The sequence below is a fragment of the Alligator sinensis genome, unplaced genomic scaffold, assembly GCF_000455745.1.
Source record: "Alligator sinensis unplaced genomic scaffold, ASM45574v1 scaffold215_1, whole genome shotgun sequence".
NCBI lineage: Eukaryota > Metazoa > Chordata > Crocodylia > Alligatoridae > Alligator > Alligator sinensis.
In genome coordinates, this window is record NW_005842259.1 from 843,649 (window position 1) to 860,653 (window position 17,005).

A 17,005-nucleotide genomic window follows, 5' to 3' on the forward strand; every position below is an offset into this window, starting at 1 on the left:
GTCCTTGTACCCCAACTTCTTCAGGAGCTTCCCACCTACTGAAGGGTCAAAGTTTCATAGTTAAACCCTAACCACCAAGCTTGAGGAGGTGGTGTCTACACATACCAGTACTCCCAATTGGCCTTTACCTTGGGACTCTTGGGCTGGAGGACAGGGGCTGTTGCTCAGAAGAGAGGAGAGTATCTTCTGTCCCTGAATTTGCATGTCCTTGCTAGTTGCCTTGGGTACAGATATATTCTTTTTTTCTAGCTATGGATGTAGGAAGCACTGCAGTGCTATACCTTAGCACACAAGGGAACAGATCCTCTCATCCAGTATGTGACAGAAACCCAGGTTGGGCCATCACATTTGTGTGCAATGTCATCAATTCTGTAAGCAAGCAGCTGGAGCACAACAGCTCAAAATAAACCATGCAGGCTGTGTGTGGATTTCTTGCAGTTGATATTTTCATGATGTATACTGATGTCCCTGCATGCTATACCAGTCTTACAGATGCCTACTGTGTGGAGTCGAACTGGTGTCCTGGAGTAGTTGTCTTTACCCATCATAGCTGCATCTAGATGAGCGTAGGCATTTGATTCCCTGGGGACAAGTAGCACACCTTGTGCCACTGCTGCTTGTCCCTGGGCAATGCCTGTGCCACATGTGCTCTGGGACATGGCAGGTTACCCTGGGTGGGGTAGGGGAGACTGGGGCCAGCAACTGTGCTGCTCCAACAGCATTACCAGGGGACATTGGGGAGCTGCAGCCATGGCACTTCTGCAGCTAGGAGCCTGGCTGGCAGTTGGAGCGTGGTTCCAGCCAGCCAGGCTCTGGTTTTGTGTGGTGTGTGCTGCCCCTGCATGTGCCACCCTGCCTTTTTTTTTTTTGCTTGGGTTCTTTTGATCCTGGGATCTTCTGAGGTCAAATCCCCCCACCATGCTGCAAGGTAGCAGCACTGGAAACGCCTTCATGTGTGGTGTGTAGTGCCACAGATGGGTCTACAGCACCTCATACCGCACTTTCATGTTTGCCTGGATGCAACCCATTGGGTTAACTTCCTTACTCCATTGAACCAATTCACTTGGTGCCAACAAGGAAGAATGCATTTCTATTTAATTGATTTTTAAAAGCTTTATTGGTCCAGCAGGGAGGCTGGGAGTGGGGGTGGGTAGCATGATACACAACAATCTTTGTAGATCAGTGCACAAATGATTATTTAATTTTGCAGTAAAAAGGGAAGGGTATGGCTACTATAAACAAAGGTGATGTTTGCTTTCTTCATTGTTTAGCCCTGGCCCTTCTAGTCATTACTCAGCAAATCTCTTCTCTGCTTTTATTGCCAGAAACGTGTTCCTACCCACTACATCTACTGAAACTTCAGTGGCAAGGCTGGGGGTTTTTACCACCTTTGTTATTTACACCTACTGGTTGAAATGCTTTAATGGATTCATAAGACAACATTTTCCCATTGCTGCTTTATTGTGTTCGTGTTCCAGGCTATCCAGCAATAGTGATTTTATTACAAATTTATTGCAGCTGTTCCCAAGATTTTTGGCAGAAGAAGGAAGATGAAAGCATTGATCCAGGGTCTTCCACATCCCAGAAAAATGTAGGCACTAAACTGCTGCATTGAAGGTGGCAAAAAGGAGAGTGATCTCTGCATTCTGAGGCACCAACCAACTTTGATATGACTTAGAATCAGCAGCTCTGGTTTGAGTCAAATTAGACTTGATCTTTACTCCACCAAGATAATCTCTGTCCCTTTTGGTTGGTTAACTTTTTCTTACCTCTGCAGGCTTTTTTTTTGCTTTTTCCTCATTTGCACCTTTTTCACCGCACTAAGGAAGTGCCAAATTAGAGAGAGAGAGAGAGAGAGAATCTCATCATGCTCATAAGATTTTTCAGTCTGGCTACGGCTATATGAAGAACAACCCCTCTCAGCCACTGGCAGTTTGAGTGTCTGGCGTAAATCAGTCAGGGATGGGATTCTAGACCAGCGGTGTTCAACCTCTGCCCTGCAGGTCAAATCCACTCTGCAAGGCTGTATTATCCAGTCCCTGGGCGTCTCTACAGGCCTGGGAATTTGGTGGCAGGGAAGCAATGGTAATTAATTGCTGCAGCTTCCAGAACCACAGCAATTATTATACTTTTGCTGGCACTCCCATGCTGCCAGATTTCCAGACCTGAGGGAGTGCTATGGGCCAGATCACACACCACATCTGGTTGTGCTGTATGGAGTCAGGCCAGCATACCAGACTGTACCTGTAGACAGACCCCACCTTGCTGGATCCAGCTGCTATACTGACCCCAACTGCAAGATCCAGCTGTGGATCAGCCCCATGATCCTCATCTGACCTGCAGGGCTAGAAGGTTGAACACCATGGTTATTGATTATCACTAGCTGTGAAATCTGGTTGCAGGAAGATATGTTGCTTTGTGAGTGACCTAGATACCTGAACAGAGACGGGGACACCTTTTCACCAGTTTCCAAATAGCATGTGGGGCATGAAGTTCTGCACAAGCCTTTCTACAGCAGGGTGGTAGAAACTGTACTGTAAGGCACCTATGCTGTAGGGCACAATCCTGCACAGGAGAGAAGACAAGCCTATGGTATTGGGCCTATTTTATATCGGTGTCTAAGGATCTGACTGACTTTATTGCATCAGTTGTAAGGGTTGGCTACAAACAGTTCAATTCATGCCTTGTGTTCCAACAGGGGTTTGTCCCTGGGGTGGCTGGATGGCCTGATGGTTTTATTCCTGCTCAGCCATTGCATCTCACAGAGCAGCTTTAGAATCAGAGTGTCACATACGTGGGGGTGGGGGTGAGCCAGGGTGGGGTCGCCAGGGTGCAGTCTACTTTCTCCTCTGGCCACTGGCTGGTAGCTGTCATGTAAACATGCTGGTCATCATCCTCCATGTTCTCATAAACTGGGCCCATGGTCACCTTGGCTTGGCCAATGTTGCTGCTGCAATGCGGGAATGACTCATCTTCATCATAGTGGCGCTGGAATTGGATTGGCCGGGCCCATAGTCTGTAAATAATGGCCGCTGCTAGCACCACCAGTACTAGAAGAGTGACGGCGACCCCAATGCCCACTGCAGAGTGGCTGTGTCCAAGTGGGGCATGGATGGGTTGCAGATGGCCTGTGGTGTGCCCTGCTGCGCACTGCTGGGGAGTAGGGGCCAAGCACTCCAAGAGATGCTCATTCTGGGGGATGACACAAACTCTGTACTCAGTCCCTGCAAGGAGACCATGGAGCTCCACCTCAGGCAGGTCACCTATCACCCGCAGCACCTGCTTGTCCCTGCCCTCCTTGTATCGCACCTCAAACTGGTCATGGTCACCAGCAAAGGACCAAGCGACTACTAGAGAAGTATCGCTCTTTGGCCTGATGCTGACACTGGTGATGACACTGGCCAGGCATGGGTCCCATCTCACCAGCGGGTGGTTCTGGGAGGTAGCTAAGTGTGTTGTAGTGGTGGGGGGGGCCCTGGTGGTAAGAAGGGCTGCAGAGGTGGTGGTGGTAAGTGTGGTGGCAGCCTGTGGAAGAGATGGCACAGTGGCTACGGGTGTATTATTCTTCTTGGCTGGGTTCACAGTGGTGGAGTCTGTGCCAAAAGGCGGGCAAGTCAGTTTCTGTAGCTAGAAAGGGAGGAAAAGAAACCCAGATGAGAAATCATTTCCTCCAAGCAGCACTATCTTCCTGACAGTATGGGCAGAGAGAGATCCTTTACTGACAAGCATGGAACAGCCCAGTTGCTCTGGGTCACAGCACCAGACAAGTGGGAGGTGACTTTGAGGGGCGGGTAGGAGTTTAGGACAGGAAGTGAAGAATATCTGATCCAATTAAAATGGAGGGGGAGAGTGGTGCTGGTGAGATAGTAGAATATACTCCACTTGGCATCATCTCTGGCTATTAGGTCAGTTCCTCTTATGAAAACTGGCTTTAGCTCTGTTGTTTGCAAGAACCTTAGGGTGACTACATATCCCTTATTTAAGAATGACTCCATCTCCCGGGTTGAGCCCTGACCTGCTTTACAAAAGCAAGTGTTTTGCACCCTATTTTTATAAACTATCCCTTCTGCATCCACTGGTCCCCTGAGGGAACAACCTGCTAGCTGAGCTGGTCAAACTGGCAGGGGCAGTCTGACTAGCTCTACTGGATCATGGCTGAATGTATCTGGCTCAGCTTCGCACTGAGTTGGTCATACACCAGAGGTCTGCTCTTCCCACTGAGCTTGAGGCCTCTCTCTGAGCGCTCCCACCCATCTCTGCTCAGGCACAGGCTCGCTGCTGGCCCAGCTACATGCAGCTGAGTCCTACCCCTTCCATACGCAGCTGGCTCCTGGCCCACATGGACAGACTGCAACGCTGCCCAGAGCCCATCTCCTTTGCACTGCAAGCGAAAGGGACCGAACAGACCTTAGAGGCAGCTAAAGGAAGGGGAGAAAAGATGCCTAGAGTGAATGCGAGAGAAGGAACGGAGGTGGAAGATATGGGAAGTGGGCAACAGAAGGGGAAGTTCTGGGCTGTCTTGGACACTACCCACATGAGCTTTTATTTAACAACGGCACCAGGGCTCTACTGGCTTAGCTGTGTTGCAGGAGCCCCTAGTGGAGATGTGTCATATGGAAGAAGAAGGGGTTTTGGAGATGGTGAACTTACCCCATGCCTCTGAATAGACAGAAGTTCAGTCAGTGGCATAATTAGGGCAGGGCAAGCAGGCCATGAACCCCAGGCCCCAACTAGGAGGGGGTGCCAGATTTGGTCCCCCCCCACCCCTCCCCGGGGGTGGGGTTTGGGCAGCAGCAGTAGCCTGGGAAGATAAGTCCTTCCTTTACCCACTCCTGCCCCTCCTACCCTCCCATCCATCTACAGAAGTGGGCAAACCCCCAGGCCTCCCCCACGCCCAGGGTGCTCAATGAGCTTGCTAGACCTCAGAGCTCAGCTAGCTACATCAACACGGGGGAGTTTGGTAGCATAGCTGCACTGGGCACAGAACATGACCTGTTCATGCCCTGAGCCTACATGGTAGCGCCTTCAAAACTTCACAGTATCGAGCCTGCTATAAACCACAGCCTGCCATTCTCTGACCAGGGCCCTAGAATCCAGGACTTTCCAAAATGGAGAATGACCTTTGACCTCTTCACCCGCACCCCAACCCAACAAAGAGCTGTTCCTTACAAGAGTTAGGAAGGGAAGTGGAAAAGAGCAGAAGGAGAAAGGAAGGAAACTGAGCCAGAAACACAGAAAATAGTAGGCCGCTACCTCTTTCATTCCTCCTCACCAGCTGCCAAACCTGCCATGAAGGCATCCTCCTGACCTGCAATACACTTACTGCCTCCAAACTCTGAAAGATTACGCCCAACCATTCTTAATACCCCATGGCCCTTCTTTCCTTACTGCTCTCTCCCCATGCTTTGTACAAAGGTTAATGTGCATTATATTCTCTAAAAGCTTTACATTTATGCAGACTGTGGGGTAGACTGTCCCCCTAGCAGCTGACTCACAAAGAATAAAGCTCAAACCTGGAAAGATCGTCACTCCTGGGGAATGGGCTGGTAGAAACCAAAAGGCCAAATTAAAGCTTTTCAGGGGCTAGGGCATAGATAGTAGAGGGTCAATATTCAGGAAATGGAAGCTATCAGCCCATAGGATCCCCACCGTATGCTGTCCAGCCTGCAAAATATTTGTTACATCTGTCTCCTCCAATTTAAAGTATTGTTGCCTTGAAAAATAGCCCTCTTCCCACCAGCACCAGCTCTTGAAGTGAAAGAGAGGAAAAACTTGGCTTGAAGGCCAAAGACTGGCCAGCCTGTGAACACCAAGTACTTACTTCTATATCCACGAGGAGCTGTCCCCGCAGTGCCCTCGGAGAGCTGCATTCGACAGGGCTGCGATCCTGTTGGGTCACCTTCTTCTGCCAGGTCCGAAGCCAGATCAAGCTGCAGTCACAGCGCCACTTGTTCTCAGTCAGATACAGAGTGGAGAGAGACCTCATGGAGGCCAGAGACGGGAGCGACTCCAGGCTGTTGTTTCTCAGGCTCAGGACCTCCAGCCTGTGCAGCCTGGCGAAGGCCAGCGCAGTGATCTTCTCCAGGGAGAGGCTGTCTAGGAACAGCTGGTTCAGCGAGCGGAGCCGCTTCCCAAAGGAGAGCGATGTCAGCTTTCGGATGGGGTTCCCGCTCAGCTGCAGCGTGGAAAGCGTGACGGAGGTGCGGATGACTGTGGGCACATTCTCCAGCTGGTTCTGGTCAAGGTTGAGTGTCCGCAGGCTGCGTGGGAGGGTGCGGACTGACACATTGGAGATATGGTTAGCAGTTAGGTAGAGCCGACGGAGCTGTGAGAGACCACCAAGGGCTTGGTCAGAGAGCTCTACTAGTAGGTTGTTGCTCAGGTCCAGGACACTGAGCTGCTTCAAGGAGGAGAACACTCCTGAGAGAGAGAGAGAGAGAGACGGTGAGAAAAAGGAGTGGGGTGGGGGTGCTGCTCCAGCTGAAATCCTATCCCAAACTATTCCGTGTTCAAACAATCTGTGATCAGGATGCCCCTTGGTCTCCCTCAGCCCTCAGTTCCCCTCTCTCATTTTTCCTGGTTAGGATGCCCTGTATCATGTACGTGCAGGAGGCCTGGTGGCAGCCCTATCTATTCAGAAGCATTGGGGCTCTTGGAGACCCAATGTTTGGACCAGAGATGAGAGGGTAAGAGATGCAGGGCTAGCCATTCTCATTCTTCCTGTAGCCAACCCTTACTGATGCTGGTGACTGCTCCATCTGGAGATACCTGGTGGGAGGTAGGCGATCTGGTTGTGCTGCAGGTGGAGGAAGCTCAGGTTTGTCATGTTCACAAAGACATCCTGTGGGAGCTGCTCAAGGAGGTTGTTGTCCAGGTGAAGGTGGTACAGGTTCCTGACACCCTTAAAAGCCCCCGATGCCACCTGGAGGATGTGACTGCTGCCCAGGTAAAGGCTGGTGATTTCAGGAAGATCCGGGAAGAAGCCTGCTGACAAGATACTGAAACTGTTGTGCTGCAGGTCAAGCTCCACCGTGGTATTGGCAACGCCAATGGGGAGAGCTGAGAGGCTGGCATTGGCACACCGGACCAACTGCTGCAACCAGGAGCAGGAGCAATTCACAGGGCACAGAGTGTCATCTGGGGAGGGCGCGATGGCTGTGATCGGAGTCCACAGCAGTGGCAGAGTGAAGACTGTGATCCAGAGCCCCGACATGGTGCCCTTGCCTGTTGTATAAAGCAGGCAGTGAAATAGCTGGATGCATGTTGCAGAAAGACTTGTGAATAGCAAAGGCCCACCATGATTGTCTCCCCATCCCAGCCTCATTATATTGTTCAGGACTCTGCCCAGAACACGTCTGTATCACCCATTGCTAAGCTCAGCACTGGTTAGATTCTCCTTTCTACAGTGAGGGGGTTGCAGCTGCTAGGGATCTTCCAGCTAGGTTTGGGGGTCTCTCCAAACTGGTTCTTGTGGTCAGACTGCTAGGGATCTCCTGCCTATGGCTAGGTTTGGAGCAGCTGAAGCCCCCTGGCCTGAGTTGGGTTTCAGGCTAGGGCTCAGGTCAGTGTTAGAGAATGGGAAAGTCTCAGGCTGTGTTTATGGTTGGACCTCATAGGGTTCCTCGAGCTAAGTTGATAGCACAGGTAGGTAGCGTTTTCAGGCTAGTGCTAGGCAGGGTGGATCCTGGGGCTCCCCCAGCTAGGTTCTGGATGTGGGGAGTTTCCCAGTGGAAGGGGTAGGCTCAGGGATGGTCACGTTCCCTTTGCTAAAATGGGAATTGTAGCAGCCAAGGAGCTTGCTCTGGGGTCTACTGCTCAGCACACCTCCTTGGAAGTCAGGGCAGTTGACACCCTGCCCTCTGGCCTCCAAACCAAGTCAGTCTTGGGAGCTGCCTGATCAATTTTTTTTTTCACCCTTTTGCATTCGCGACCTTGCAACACGTCCAGGTTTGTCATCTTGTGCCCGTTGGGCTGTTGTTTTGGCTGCATTACAGGAGCATTATTGTCATTTTGTATTTTCCCCTGGTCCAATCCTGGAGCCGCCTTCAGCATATGTCACTGACCTGCCCTGGCTTCCCCTCCCATCATCAACTAGTTTAGCTCATTGAGAGCTAGAAGAGGTCAAAGTCCCCAGACCAGATGAAGGCTGGCTAGTACAAGGTGCACGTGGAAGTGTGGAAGGAATTGCAATAAGCAGATCATATCGGCCTGTCCAGTCCAATAGCCTGCTCCCAACAGTAGCCAGTACCAGATGTCTCAAATGCCACAGGCTAATGACACCCGTATTGCTCCATGTCCAGAGCTGCAGAAGCTTGGTCTTAAACATATTGGATGACATCTGGTCCCTTAGCCTCTCTGGCATGTGGCAGGTGTAGGCTTGATTGCTACTCTTCTTTTTCCAGAGCAGGGCTGGTACCTGAATTAATTACTACCCCAGCACAAGGAAGGTCCAGTCAGTCTCCCTGAGCCCTCCAGCGAGATGCCGCCTCATCAGGAAGGAGACTGAGGTCTCATGCTGCTCTCGCAGGCTTAGAGCACTGCTGAGGCCAGCCAGGGGCCCATACTGAGTGCTCCACACCTCTGCTAAAGCAAAAGTCTTTTCTTTGCTAATATGGAAAGGCTTCTGGGGTTTAAGAGGGGCTTGAATATTCATCAAACCTTGAGCAATTGATTCGTAACAGTTCAGACCAATACACTCTATCCTGCCAGTGCAACGTGATATAACTAGGAGAAAAAGGTTTGCAGTAAACCAGACTGGCCAGTGGGTGGGGTAGCTTTTCCTTCACTTTTCTCCCTTATTTTACTTTCTTCCTCTGCCCGGTTCAGCCTGCCTCTCCTAGCCCTCTGCCTCTGTTTCTCGAATCCCCTCGTCTCCTGCACTGGATCCCCCCTCAGCTGCTATAAATCAACCGTTCTTCATGACTTTACGCTAGCAGAAGACCCAGCCTGGGCCATCTCCCTGCCTACTCCAGTTTCCTTCCTTCCTGTTGCATTCCTGACCCGTCGCCGCAGTCTCTCGTACCCTCGTCTCCTTCTGCCAACAGGTCACCCTCCCCCACAAGCTCCTGAATGGAGGTTGAGTTGTTTAGCCTGAAGCAGATGGAGGGGACAGGAACAGCTGAGGGCCTGGGCTTCCTCCTTTTGTTCACTCGTGACAAAATGGGCCCTTTGGAAAACACTGACTTGGCAATCTGGCTAGCAGGAAATGAAGACCTGGTGTCCTGCTCTCCCCTCCCAATACAATCTTCTCTTGTTTAATGGATGGCTGTGGTCAGGAAAGTGGCTGTTGTAAAATGGCTCCATCTTGCTTCAGCATAACTTCTCCAGGGACCCTCTGCTCAGTTTGCTAACAGAGTCCCTGCGCCGCTCCCAAGGACCTCATGAAGCCAGTGCCCCTCTGGCAGGGGGGTGGCTCCCCACACTGCCAGCTGGCTCACGCCTACCTGAATTGCTCTCTGGTAGGCATGACTGGTAGCAGAGCAGCTCTCGGAGCCCAGTGGACTGTCTGCCGGGCTGGCAGGTAGGATGGTCAGGTAGGACAGTCATCATCACAAGAGCTGTGACACATGTGGATTGGATCTAGGGGCCGCTATGAGAGGGAATACACAGGAAATGCCAAGATGAAGGCCCTGATAAAACCTGACTATCTGCACCTTACAGGCTTTGTTGAATCAACAAAAAATAACCAAATGTCTGCAGACCTCATCCCCTCTGAAATGCTCTCCCCCCTGCTGCCTTGGGGGCAGCAGCACTTTATTCCACATATGGACTTTGCTTCCTGAGCTGAATAGACATCGGCGCAGTAGGGCCCCCAGCACAAGTAACACAAACAGGTTCCTCCATTTGGCTGATAATGCCCCCATGCCAGATCCTGCTTCCAGAGAAATCTGGAGCCACTCTACAGACGCTGAAGAGTCGCTCTGGACCCCGTCAGCACCACTGGGAGATGGACCCAACCCACAACGCTCACTGCACTCGGCCTCCAGAGCCATGACTGCAGTGATTTGTAACAGTGGAAACAACCACTGCAGCTGCTCCTCCTGCATCCCAGAGGGAGGTCAGGGACACTTGGGTGCCTTGGGTAAAGAGGAGGACGGAGGGAGACCCGATCCCCCACCCTTTGCTGTATCAGAGGGGAAGCCACAGCTCTCCTCAGCTGATGCAGGGGCATGTCCCCTTCTTGCTGCAGTCTGCATAGCCTCTGTGTAACTCCACCCTCTCCCAAGGACTTGGCTGCTGTGCTCCTTCTGCCACATGGAGATGTCTTAGTAACAGAAGGTGGGCAGAGGTGGCGCTAATGAAGAGGCCCCTGTTCAGCCAGGCTCAAAGCAAGCAAACAAGTGTGTGCACCAGGGCAGGAGGCAGCTGGTTAGGTTCTTCTGCTCAGCCATGGAGCTGGTCCGTGTGTGATGAGCTGGGGCTACGCTGGCTCAGACTTTGGGGCATGGGTGAGGAAGTAGGGGAAAAGAAACACAGCCTGATGTTTCCCTCCTTGATCCTGCTTGATGCTCCCCTGGAAGAGGAGGCCATCTGGGGCATGCAGCCAGAGAGCTGGAAAAGGCAGAGAAGCATCCACTCACCAGTCAATTTGCTGCCCTTGGGTGTCCTCCTTCTGCTTCCAGCCAGTTGTAAACCTCCAGCTCTCCGTGTCCCCCTGGCTCTCGTGCCCTAGGATCTCACCCATCCAGATACACATCTCTGCACTCTCTACCCTGGTCGTCTCCCTCTTTCGCTTGCCTCCACCTCTGTTGAGCATGGCTCTCTCCCATCAAGTCTCCCTCCCTTGTGGACCTGGTGTGCTCCTGTTTTGTCTCCAATGCAGAAGTCTTATCCTACAGCTCCTCTACATGGGAAACTCTCCATGACCTACAAGACTAGGCCCAGATTGTAGGTGTAGGTGGGTCCTACTCACTGGTTCCTCGCAGCTTTCCCCTCTTGTTACTACTGCAAGCTCTTTGACGCAGAGATGGTATTTTCTCCTATGAAGCTTCAGGCTCATCTGTGGCTGACTGACAGCAGCAGTGGGACCTGGGGATTCATGTTCCTGCCTTACTTCAACTGATAACAACTTCACTCACTTGAAATATCTGCAGTTCATTTTCACCATTTCCTTCAATCACCGACCAAAGCAAAACCCATTTCCAGCAGGCGGCTCCAGTTGTGCAGTAATTCCCCTTTCCACCTGTCCTGCCTTTACCGAGCTTTCCCACACCTGCACTGACATCAGAAGGGTCACCTCTCACTGGACCTTCACGTCCTCTCCTTACCTTGTCTTGAAAGTTGTCCTGGTTGTGGGGTACGTGCTGATCCAATGCTTTAGCTCTTCTCTGAGCGCCCCATCTGGTGCTGCAGCCAGCACAGCCACTGCTGTGGTGAGTCTTCCCCCTTTCAGCTCAAATGCATCCCACAACCCAGATGAAGGAAGCAGTGTCAGGACGCAAGTTGCTTCCTCCAATTGTTCGCAGTGAAAAAGGATACAGATGAGCTGGAGAAAGTAGGGACAACAGAAAAAGAAATAAAGACAGACACAAAATTTGACACAAAAAAAGTTTCAAACACCTGATGTCCAGTCTAGCCCTCCTCTCTCCTGCTGCCTTGCTTGCTAGAGAAAATAAACCATGCTTGAAAACAATGTCCTGCCCTTGAACCAGGCCAAGCCATCATGCTGGCCCGGCTGTGCAAACCATTCCGGCTGGGTTCAATGCCAGATTCAAGAAGTGTGCTCAGGATCTGTTCTCATTGCCCAAGCCACCCTCTCTTCTCGGCTGCATGTCTCACCATTATCCCCCAGGCCTTTTGTGCCTCACAACTGGGAAAAGGCAATCAGGACTTGCAGTAAAGGTGATCTCTTTTATTAGACCAACAAGATTTTTGCAAAAAAAAATTCTTTAATTCAAACTTCCGGGCACAAACACCAGGCATTGGAGAAAAGATTGTAAAAGTTTTCCTGGGTAGAAATGAAAGTTCATAGAAGGCACTTTAGGGGGAGCAGCCCAGCAAGGGCACATTACAACTCTGCACTGTCTCTGAGATTGAATTAAAACAGAAGTGAACAGACATTTGTCTTTGATTCAGGAAATGCAGCCACATGCCTGCAGTGGCTCAGGCCAGCAGCAGGGGGCGCTAGAACACAGCTCTCTGGATGTGCGTTCACTTCCTCTTCCCGCTGTCCCCCAGTTCTCTGGGATTTGCAGTCCAGAATTACAGCAACAGGACTCTTCAAGATGCTCATTCTACCTCCCCGTCTGTCTCTGCACTTGCTGCCAGGTGTATTCTAGAGGCACAAGCACCTTGACTATCACACCCCTAAAACGCCTCGATCCCCAACAATCTCAGAAACTGGAGCTTCTGAGGGGGGTGTCTCCCCCCATCCCTCCAAGGATTACAGGTTTGGGCTATTTGGTCCATAGAGTAAAACTTGGAGTTGTGTGAGGAGCTCTCTCTTGCTGGGAGTTTGTCTCAGCCTGGCCAGACACAAGACACACGTTTGCTGAGGCTTGCCATAAACGGTAGGATCCAGTCTCCTGTCATGCCCCCACTGGAGGTGAGTTGGGCTGTCTTAGGGTCACTGAGCAAGCCAAAGCTTTCCCCTCAGCTTCCAACTTGCACTGTACAACCTGAGCCAGGACATGGTCAGACTGGATGTGAACTCATGCAGTGGCGCATTGGTGTCTGGGGCAGCTGATGTTTTTCTCATTCATCTTGACAGTGTAGACACCAATCCCTGAGGGCGCTCTTTCAGGTGGCAGCCCTATTAACAGCGGTAGTGCAGATTAAAGCACCTGGGAGGAAAGACAATCACCTTACAAGGATTTGGGTAAACTACAGCGAGCAGTTTCACAGCTGGGCGTCACAGGGGTGGACCTCAGGGAGTGCGTTGGTTATTCTTTCTAATCTGACATCTGTTTAGCTGACCAGCTTGGTTTGTTCCCTGTTTGAATGAGTCAAGCTTGGCATTGTAGAAGACATAACACATACCTCCTTCCTCCTGTCATCTTTTTGAAAATCTGTATACAATCCTGGTGGAGTACGCACAGAAGATGCCACAGGGACGCTCTTGCTGCCTGCAGTAATTCACATCATTAGTTGAAAATCAGGAATTGACTTGGGTCCCCATCTTGTGCAATTTCACTTCCTGATACCCAGGGTGTGTTTGGGGCCGTGAATAGGCAGCCAGCTTGTCCATTTTGTACTGTTTCAACACGGAACAATCAAGGGAGACTGTTAAATAGGGGCAACCTGATTTGATCTGGGTCCTCCTTGAAACTAGGTTGCGGTCTCCACACACAAGTCTTTTTGCAAGAAATTCTGAGCGGACACAGGAAAGCTGCAAGTCTTGGCCTCTACTGACAGCCAGTCAACTCAGCCATGGAGACTAGAAAGCAAAAGGTCATGCAGATCCGTGAAAAAGTCAACAGATCTGAGCAAGTCTAACAACTACAGGCCTGGTTAAGAACGCTTGTTCCTGTCATCAAGGGCACACAAGGCAGCGATGTGCCTGGAGCATCCCATCTGGTCGCCTTTGACTCCTTAGCCCCAATGACCAGGTCCCCATTGGCAGCTGGGTCACTTGGAGACAGCTTCCAACACAAGGCCAGAGCAGAGCTTGAAGTCACCCATCTGGAACCATAGCAAGAGGCCTTCATTGCTTGCCACCAGCCCTCAATTCTCCAAAGCACTGCTTTTAATCTGCGGAGTGGTCACAAGGCTTCCTGCCCACCTCCACTGCAAAGCCATGATGACATCCATCATATCTCGCTTGAAAAACAAAGGGTCTGACCCTGCAAAAGCCTCATTCACACAAGGGATCCTAATGGATTTCCCTCCCAAATGAGGGCTCCTTTCCCACCTAGCTAAGAGACTACAGGCAAGGGGTCAGCCTATGTGCCCCTGCAGTATTGTATAGGCTTAACATTGAACACAAGCAGCTGAATTTAGAGAGCAGCAGCAGCAGCCGCAAGTGCTAGTCCAGCCCTGCCATGGACACAAAGAAGCCAGTGTTATGCCTAAGGGTGGGGACGGACATGTCCTACATCACAGCTTCTCATAGACCTCAGCTTTGGGCATCAGGAGGGGGAAAGAAAAAGCAACATCTTGTGCATGTCTTCTCATTGCACTGAGATCTCTTACCCCGCAACTCCCCCTTTTGCTGCCTGCATGGGAAGACACGTTGCCTCTGCAGAGTGAAAAATTCCAGCTGTCTTTCCACTGTGCACTGTCCCGCTCAGGCAGATGCAAGCAGAGAAAGTTTGCATCCAAAACAAGCAGCCTGTATTTGTATTGCTTTTGTCCTCCTGCCCAGCGGTTGTGGGGGGGTGCTTCTGGAGGACAAACTGCTGCTGCAGAGCCCCAGCTCTGCCTGGCGCTGTCCCTCTCCCTCTCCCTCTGACATTACCCTTTTACTTTTTTATTTCATGCACCAGGCAATTTTAGATCATTGCTTCTGGGTTGCGATTATGGGAACATTGTTTCCCCAGTGCCTTTGCACAACAAGAAATCTTGGCAATTACAACTCTGCTAGGGGGGATTTTATATTCTACCTCCCCACCTTGATAATGAATAGATGTAAAGAGAGATTAGACAAATGCACATACTTTATAGATTGTGTTCTTCTTTAAAATAATAGTATGACTGGGATTTTTACATATGGCTCAGGGCCCAACCCTTTCCTAATTAACAGTGCCAAAGTGGACCTACATACCTGCATGCAACTCTGTTCTCCCCTGCTTGAGGCCTGGAAAAAACAAAACAAAACACTTCTCCTTTTAGGATGCACTGTACTTAGCCTTAAGACTACAACACAAAAACAGTGAGGAGGCAGTGAACCCATCTGCATTTGGCATTAACAGTTTTTCAGGACTCAAACAGGATGGAATAGGCTCGTACTTAATAGGTGGGAAAAGATCTGGCCCTAACTGGCTGAGAGGAAACACAGCTCCTAAATCACTCATCACTTTTGAAAACCTTTGCCATGATCTGGCTACTGCAGATCTCTTCTGAAAGGCCAGAATACAGTAATAACAAGCTGAAAGGAAAGAGGCTGATATAAACACATTCAAAATTAAACCAAAAAAACCAACCCCAGACAAACTGCTAGCTTCAGGTAGATTTTTTCCTCGTTCACATTTCAAAAGAACCTCTTTAACGGGTCTGAAGGGCTGAGCATAAGCTCATAAACAGTTTGCACTTCCATCTCCCGATGCAGTCAAACAGAGCTCATGTCACAGAATCAGGCCCTAAATGAGCAAGATGTGTTTGTCTTGCAAGCTGATAGCAGGACCTCACGGTGCTTTATATATACTTGTAACAAAATGCCATTCTGTGCTCCTAAAAGCTTCCAACCTGAGCATTCAGTGAGCGCCAAGGAGTGGATACAACAAACGGATGGAGAGATTGAGGACAAGTGAATCACTATGTTCAGTGCACAGTATGAAAAAAATACAGATCTTATAGAAGTAACAAATGGATAAATAATAGCACATAGTAATAGTAATGCTCTGTGCTACTCACAGCATAGGCAGCTCTCAGGCTGGTTTATGTTACAAAGTGATAGTTGTGTAACTGAGGTCAGATCCTGAGACTGCAGCAGCCCCCAGAAGGCCTATTTGCATCAGCCAGGGAAGGACCCACCTGGATTTAATTAAATAAATGCCTGGAACCAGTATCTAAAGCAACACTCCCTGTAAAATCCACTTTTAGCATACTCCCTTGCACTCCTAACACATTACAGGCTTGCTTCAAAGCCCACTGAAGCGATTGCAGCAGAAAGCAGTTTGAAGATGGAGCCTGCCTGTTTTCTACCCTTGGTGTCCTTGGTTTGCTTTTTGCCTATTACACGCACTTGGAACAATAAAACTAGCCTTCACTCCCCACCTCTTGCTTTACCATCCCTTAGACACCAGAGTCTATCATCTTCTACTAGATCAGTGGCAAATCTCTCCTAGCAGTATCAGGGCTGATCCAGACTGAATCCTGTAAAAAATATCTTATCATTTAAATGAAAGAAAAAGGACAGAAGACAACTGGACATTGGTTTCAGCTGCTTCTAAGCATTGCTAGAATTACAGTAATATTTCTAAGGACAAGCCCACAATGCATCACATAGACTGTGCATGGGCTGCTCTACAGATGCCAAGGCAGACTCCTCTGTGCTCCCAAGCTGTGCAGTTCTGGACAGTGGTCCTAACTCCTGCTGGATCCACCAGCCCAGTCTATCCCTGCCCAACTTCTCCCCCTGTACACATATGCAAGGAGTCCCTGCCCACCTTTCAACTAAGCCTGCCTGGCCCCAGGAAGCAGCCCCTCCCAAGCTTTGCTATGTGAAGGGTCATCAGCACAAGCTGCAATGCAAAGACACCTAGGCTAAGTACAGACAGTCAAAAAGCCTGAGCCTGAGTCAATTCAGTCTTTGCAGGTTAATCTAAACTGCACAGATTAAACTGAAACAGAAGTGAACAGGTATTTACCTTTGATTCAGGAAATGCAGCCACATGCCTGCAGTGGCTTAGGCCAGAAGCTAGGGGGTGATAGACCAGGCTCTCTGGCGGTGTGTTCACTTCCTCTTCCTGCTACCCCCTAAAGTCGCTGGGATTTGCAGTCCAGAATTACAGCAACAGGACTCTGCAAGATTGCTCATCACTTCCTCTTCTTGTTTCCAGGTGCCTCTGGGATTTGGAGCCCACAGTTGTAGCCAGCAGTAAGTTTGAGCTTGGGAAGGGCTGTTAAACCCCCTCTCCCTGGCCCCAGACCCCAACCGGGGTTTTCCAGGGGCAGTCCCCTCCATAGGCTGGGCTGCAGCCCCAGCCAGCCCTCACCGCTCCAACTAGGGAGCAGGGGGGTGGGACCAGCCCTGTTCTCTGGAGCAGACAGCACAGCACAGCCTAGGGCTGGAAAGCATGCTGGGATGCTGGGGGACTGCAGTTTAACTTGAACCAGGAAGGGGTCTGGGACAGAAGCTTCATAAACCGGTTTGATCCAAATCAGTTAAGTCTGATACTACATTCAG

General features: G+C 50.4%; 1 protein-coding gene across 2 annotated transcripts; it reads right to left on the reverse strand.

The window, feature by feature from the left end:
- Positions 1-1,117: 1,117 nt before the first annotated feature.
- On the reverse strand, positions 1,118-15,549 carry LOC102377824 (chondroadherin-like). Of its 2 annotated transcripts, XM_025208954.1 has the most exons (7): positions 15,511-15,549; positions 14,702-14,734; positions 11,268-11,485; positions 9,444-9,589; positions 6,769-7,224; positions 5,822-6,420; positions 1,118-3,627 (listed from the first exon to the last, which is right to left on the reverse strand). In XM_025208954.1, the coding sequence occupies exons 4-7, from the start codon at positions 9,547-9,549 to the stop codon at positions 2,779-2,781; spliced, it is 2,010 nt and encodes a 669-aa protein (XP_025064739.1). In that variant the 5' UTR covers positions 9,550-9,589; positions 11,268-11,485; positions 14,702-14,734; positions 15,511-15,549; the 3' UTR covers positions 1,118-2,778. The 2 variants fall into 2 exon arrangements, with proteins under 2 accessions (XP_025064739.1, XP_006027748.1); XM_006027686.3 differs by lacking the exon at positions 9,444-9,589 and having other exon boundaries at positions 15,511-15,548.
- Positions 15,550-17,005: the final 1,456 nt, after the last annotated feature.